The 6,660-nt window shown below is 37.9% G+C and overlaps 1 protein-coding gene across 1 annotated transcript in view; it reads right to left on the bottom strand.

Moving 5' to 3' along the window:
* Positions 1-6,660, bottom strand: part of LOC107699295 (pleckstrin homology domain-containing family H member 2-like) — a 22,353-nt gene that overhangs the window by 1,806 nt on the left and 13,887 nt on the right. Inside the window, exons 13-23 of the mRNA XM_016500507.1 lie at positions 5,409-5,521; positions 5,147-5,326; positions 4,931-5,028; positions 4,685-4,862; positions 3,672-3,827; positions 3,493-3,590; positions 3,265-3,406; positions 1,782-1,927; positions 1,560-1,689; positions 1,371-1,454; positions 1,123-1,272 (exon numbers count right to left, since the gene is read on the bottom strand). Coding sequence (XP_016355993.1) covers positions 1,123-1,272; positions 1,371-1,454; positions 1,560-1,689; positions 1,782-1,927; positions 3,265-3,406; positions 3,493-3,590; positions 3,672-3,827; positions 4,685-4,862; positions 4,931-5,028; positions 5,147-5,326; positions 5,409-5,521 — 1,475 coding nt within the window. The remainder of the gene's footprint in view (positions 1-1,122; positions 1,273-1,370; positions 1,455-1,559; positions 1,690-1,781; positions 1,928-3,264; positions 3,407-3,492; positions 3,591-3,671; positions 3,828-4,684; positions 4,863-4,930; positions 5,029-5,146; positions 5,327-5,408; positions 5,522-6,660) is intronic.

Here is a 6,660-nt window from a genome sequence, read left to right as displayed (position 1 = left end):
ATGAATAGATTTTTATGTGCACCTCTAGTTTTCTCTTCCTCTTCTCTAAAGCAGCGCAGCATGGCCTCGCCCTCTTTGCTGCCTTTTCCCGAGGGCGGGGTTTGTGACGTCACAAACCCAGGAAGTAACTCGTTGCAGTCGTTTTTGTGTGCATTAATCTGACAGAATTTTAAAAGACGATATCTCCGTTTGTATTGAACTTTCAGCTTCGTAACTTTGCAGATATTGTTTACTATTGCTATAAATATACCCCAGCGACTTAAGACTGGTTTTGTGCTCCAGGATCACATATGTACACTAAAGTTCAAAAGTTGGTAAGATTTTAGTTTTGTTTTTGAATATAGTCTTTTATTCTCACCAAGGCTGCATTTATTTGATCAGAACAGTAAAACAGTAATCATGTGAAATAGTATTACAATTTAAAATAACTGTGTTCTATTTGAATATATTTTAATTTATTCCTGTGATGCAAAGCGGTGTTTTCAGCATCATTACTCCAGTTTTCAGTGTCACATGATCCTTCAGAAATCAGTCTAAGATGCTGATTTGCTGCTCAAGACACATTTCTTATTATTATTGATGTTAAAAACAGTTGTGCTGCTTAATATTTTTCAGAAACCATGATATACATATTTTTTCAGTATTCTTAAAGGGATACTCCACCCAAAAATTTAAATTCATCATTTACTCACCCTCCACGTATTCCCAACCTGTACTAATTTCTTTCTTCTGCTGAATACAAAAGAAGATATTTTGAAGAATGTTGGTAACCAAACAATTGACGGTAGCCATTGACTTCCGCAGTATGGAAAAAATATTATGGAGGTCAATGGCTACCGTCAACTCTTTGGTTTGGAACAAGTGGAGGGTGAGTAAATGATAACAGAATTTTCATTTTCGGGTGAACTATACCTTTAATTCGATAGAAAATCTCATCGACTTTAATGTGTCTTTGCTGCATGAAAGTATTAATTTCTTTACATTTATTTTCTTACTGGCCCCAGACTTTTAAACACTAGTGATATTTCATATCATTTTCACACAAATTACAACTGTCCCCACAGTTGGCATTTCCACAACAGCAACAAAAAAAAGACTCTTTTAAGAGAACTAAATACCTACCTTTGACGGGGCCATGGCAAACAGATGCTTCTCTGTAGACTTATCTTTGGATGTGTTTGTGCCAGAACTCAGAGCTACTACCAGCATAAAGTCCTGACCACATGCTCCAAATGTCACGATGCTTTTATAAGTGTAGGACGCAAGGACTTTCTAGAAAACAAGTGGTGAAAACTCAACTTAGCTCTTCACTAACAGCATGAAGTGATTTGGAAATAATGTGAAACTCTGTAGAGAATGTGTCCACTTACTACAGAGTTGAACTCTAGCATGCTGACTCCATCTTCATGTACTGCCAGCCAAACACGCACGTTCTTCTGTGATGGCGTTACAGACTGCAGGGTGAGAGAGAGTGAGATTAAGAATCAATGCCACAGCATTTACACTTTTTTGAGAATCTAAATTGTACACATTGCCTTTAGCCTTAGAGGGACACTCACCTCAGCCTCAAATAGTTTGGCTCCAAAAAATGACCACTTGCGAGCCACGGTTAGGTAAATTCGTATGCACTCTGATGAACTCCGACCCCTCAGAGATGCCCATCGGGCAGAGAGCCTCTGCAGCAACTGCCTGAGAAAATGTGTGTTTCAGTGCGTAAGATGGCCAAACAGATTCTTTGTGTTCATATTTGAGATTATGTCATGCACTCAAGGCGCAAATACCTCATTTGTTCCTCAGTGCAGGAGTGTTGGTAATGCTTCGGGTAGAAGCGCTCTAGAACCTGTTTCAGGGTCTGGTTAGATTTGGTCTGTGCAGCTCCTGAAGCACCTGGACTAGAAAATGGACGCTCAAAGTCCCCAAACTCTACCTGCATGACACAAAAAATGAATATAAAAAAAAAGAAATTATGTTTACTTAAGTAAATGAAGCCTGTATTGGGACCATTAAGATTTTTTTTTTGGATGGTGACATTATTTCTCTGACAATTAAGCAGATTTCTTCTAAAATTATCATTATTGTAATGTGCTATTACACATTATAACTGCCATTATCATTCATTAACTAATGATTGTAATACAATGAGTATTTATTTAGATGATTTTGAATTAAAAATAGCACAACAAATACTCCTGTAATGTATAAATACCTTTAATTTTATTGTTATATTTTATGGTAAGTTACAGTAGTGATTAATAATAATGATTTATTTTGCATTATGGAAATGAAAATTATGTAAAAGCACACACACACACACACACACACACACACACATACACACACACACACACACATACACACACACACAACGGTACCTAAAGTTGAGCTTATTTTCATTATAAGTGTGTAAGTGATTTATAATGCATAGAAGTTTCATTATGCCATCATAATTTATTTTTCTGATACTTTTCAAATGTCTTTTATGTATAGATTGTATTGCTTTACTTTATGTCCCAGACTTAAAATTTTAAAATATAAAAATTCCATTCAACTCCATCCATTCAACATTAATTATTATACTTAAAACTATGATGGTCTAAACAAAATATGTTAATTGTTTCATTATTTATCATGCGTAAATGATTTATATAATTTTAACACAAATTACTTTTTTTTAATTGGTTTTGAATTGACCTGGAAACTGTTACAATAAGAAAAATAAAATTAATGGTACCTAAAATTGAACTTGTTTTCTTCGGAGATACTGTAAGCAATTTATTTTAGACAGGGATTGGATGGGAATCATACAGAATTCACAGATTATGGTTCTAAAAGGATACTGTTAATATTGTGTTAGTATTTGCAGAGCTGAGGGAGCTGATTTGTGTTTCTGACATTAAAAGAACATTCAGTAAATTAATTCAGAATTAATTAAAAAAATAGTTGCATTGCATTATTGTTGATATATGCAACCAGCAAGGACAACTGAAAAATGTATCGTCTTGTATGATTTTATGGCACCGTCTTTCTCTGTGATCACACATTTAATTCAGACTGCAAATGCAAATAAAAAAAACTAGCCAATTCATTTTCTGCGTTTGAGTTTGCTGACATCGGGTTGGTCGAGGTGTCTTTGGAGGCGTGGTTTCAGACAGAGGGTGTGATTTTAAATGTAGTGGGCTGATAATTAATTGACAAAGAGAGGTAAAATATAACCTGAACAGGTTTGTGAGACGCATTCATATTCTCAGGAGCAGCACTGTGTACCTGAGCAAGCAGGGCGGCCATTTCTAAAGCAAGCTCTTTGTTGACAGGGAAGTGACCTGCTGTAATTTCCTCATTTGTTTGGTACGCCAGAAGCAAACGCTCTCTCTCGGTCTCCCCTCTCATCTGCTGGGAGAAGTATAACCTAGAGGGAGCAAACTAGTGGTTAGTCACAAATGATGGCCTTTTGGAAATAGGCATTTTGTTTATGCTTAAGAATCCGTACTCTACCGATTCTTATAAGTGAGTTTCACCGTCCTGGCGTTCTCTGATTTGCCCGTGTGCTGCTCCTTCGAGGCCTGCTCCCATTTTGAAATAATGTCACAGATCTGAGGACACAGCACATTTTTCAAGATAAAGACACAAAGTACAGTTTTTGAAATAATAGGGTGTTTTTGTGTGAGTCTGACCTTCAGGTTTCCCTGAAGACAGTGCTCAAGGTCTTTGCCAGTGGGGTCGTCAGAATAAAGGCTGAAACCAGACTGCACGGTTTTCCTCGTGCCCGTGTCCTGGTTCAGCCGACTCTGAAACTCCTCCACTGTGGTTGAAGCATCAAAACTAACAACCTGACACACACAGACTGTTAGATTAGACAGAGAGATGGTCCATTTCCTGTTGTGTGTAATTTACCTTCATGATTCTAAACTGTTCTCAGACTTTTTACCAATGAATTTCCATGACTTTTCCAGTTTTTCATGGTTATTGGATCAGGATTTAATCATTTTACAGAGTGGTGTGGATGAGTAAGTTTTTTTTTTCTCTCTCTTAAAGAAATGAATACTTATATTCAGCATATTGAGCATATATCGCAATTGTTTTCAATAATAAGAAATATGTTTGAGTACCAAATCATCATATTAAACAGATTTCTGAAAGATCATGTAACACTGATTAACGATGTAACGACGCTGGAAATTCAGCTTTGCCATTACAGCAATAAATTACATTTTAAAATATATTCAAACTGAAAAAAAAAGTTATTTTGGATTGCAATGATATTTCACAATATTGCAGTTTTTACTGTAATGTTTTTTAAAGATTTGTTGAGAGCCGAGCATAACTAAAAAATACTATAATTTTTGGGAAGAATCTTCATGCAGCTTTTTTCTATACATTTGACAGATACTGAAAAGCAACTATAGCAAATAATCAGTTTTTGCATTGGGTATCAAACCCAAGTTGTTAACATCATGCTTTTCCATTCAAAATGATTCACAGTGACTTCATCAAGATACAAAATGCAGTGTTTTATAATATTAATTAATAAATTTTAAAACTACTTTTATAATGCTTTCATAGCGTTTCTTTTTGCGCCATAATATTAAAAAGAGCTGCATGAAGATGTAGAAGAACATCAGGATGAGTAAATAAGGACAGATTGCTCTTTCTAAATGAACTGTTCTTTCATCATGAGGCTGTGGACCTGGTAGGTGTTGTTAAGGAAGTGTACAGGGATGCTGAAAGGCAGAGAGTGATGATAAGGGTTCCTGAGTAAGATTGATAGGATCTCCATTCGTGACGATCGGGCTTGCCGATCCCCCTTCTGCTGCATCCGCTCCAGTGAGCGCTGACAGTAAATGGCATACTTTCCCTCTTCCGTCCTGGGAAAAAAAGCAGAGACTAAGCAACTGTGGGATGTGCTTCCAGGACTCCTAAGACTTCGATTTACCTGGAATCTCCATGCCTTTTGAGATGAAACTGCAAATACCACAGAATAGGGGGTGTGGGCAGGAAAAGGCCGACACACAGAGCCAGGAACTGCCATCCCTGTGTCACAGAACATGGAAACAAGTCAAGACATCCCCTTGTGGCTTCACTCCCAGGATGAGGAGAAACACAAAACAAAAGCAATCCCTCCCTCTAGTGGTGTGTGTTCAGATCTGACCTGCAGGGGTCCCGGCGGTCCGTACGGCTGCCTCTTCCGTGTCTGTTTGATAAGCTGGCAGTAGATCTCGTTCTGCAGCTCTGGATGGGTGAGACACACTTGTAGAGCACACTGGGCAAGAGTCACGTGATAATCTATGGCTGGAGTGTCAATGGCCACGTTAATGAAGAGCTGACATGTCTGCAAAAAAGAGAAAAGGAGTGTTTCTCCCTGTTTTTTATGGGTTGTTCCCTCCAAATGTGTATTGAATGAAGAGTTTAACCTTAAAGAGCTTGATGGCTTCAGTTTGTAGAGCTTGTGAAGGAAGGGTGGTGAGTGGAGACGACAGCCCTTCGTTAGTGAAGCAGAGCGTCGGGTGTCCCCAGAGCTGAGACCCTGAGAAACAACGGGACAAACGTGGACATTCAATTGTTTTTATGTAGCTACAGTTTAAAAGGGCAGCATGGGGTTGAAGTAAACAAGTTGAGAATAAACTGAATTTATGATGTAATGTTTGCCATTCTTATATTTAATAACATATGTCAAATCAGTCTCAGCCTCAAGCAGCACACCCACACACCACAGTTCTTTCATTTAGAGGTGTTTACCAGCGCACAAATGCTTGGGGGGCAAGATTTGAGTGGCTCCTGCTGGCCATAAGCAACTGAATAAGCACTTTTTTAACGTTACAGTCTTGTTGGCTTATAGTATATGTAACCGCATGAAAATGAAAACAGAAAAAGATACACTTAAACTTAGTTCTTACAGGGATAGTTCACACAAAAATTAAAATTCTGTCATTAAATACTCCCCCTCATGTCGTTTCAAACCTGTAAGACAGCAAGGGAGCTATCATGTTCAAGGCCCAGAAAGGAAGTAAAGACATTGCTAAAATAGTCCATGTGACTATTTTAGGTGGCATGTCTTCCTCTTAAACAGTTTAGATTAAGAATAACAATTGTGATGAATATTTTTATAACAATTTCTACTCAAAATATTTTAGAGCATGGCGTAACCAAACTGTACATCCATTATAAATATGCCTGTATATCAGCTGTCATTCAACTAACTGAAATCGGTGCTACATTTGTGTTCCTTATATACTACCACAGACTCACTCTTTAATTTCTTACAAACACAGGTGGTGCCATCATGTATTGATAGGATTGAAAATTGTAGTATTACTGCAGTCATATCATTAGTTAAAGGGGTCATATGATGTTGCTAAAAAGAACATTATTTTGTGTATTTGGTGTAATGCAATGGGGGTCGTCACATGTGGTTGCCGCAAGCCCACCGGCCGCTCCTTCGTCGAATCCGCCGGCCGCACCGTTCTCAAGCTCACCGGCCTCCTCTCACTCAGCCCGCCGGCCATTCCTCACTCTAGTCCGCCGTGTGGAGATGCTGTGTGTTTCGTTGTGAAAGCAAAACTACTTTGTAACTACAAAGTACAGTTTTGCGAAACTACAAAGTCTGTAAGTACGTTTTTTATATTTAAAGAATTTGCCACTGATGATTCAAAAGCGAGATTTGAG

The sequence above is a fragment of the Sinocyclocheilus anshuiensis genome, unplaced genomic scaffold (genome assembly GCF_001515605.1).
Source record: "Sinocyclocheilus anshuiensis isolate Anshui unplaced genomic scaffold, SAMN03320099.WGS_v1.1 scaffold450, whole genome shotgun sequence".
In the NCBI taxonomy this organism is placed as follows: Eukaryota; Metazoa; Chordata; class Actinopteri; order Cypriniformes; family Cyprinidae; genus Sinocyclocheilus; species Sinocyclocheilus anshuiensis.
Note: the sequence above shows the minus strand (reverse complement) of the source record. Positions and strands in the feature narration are given on the sequence as shown.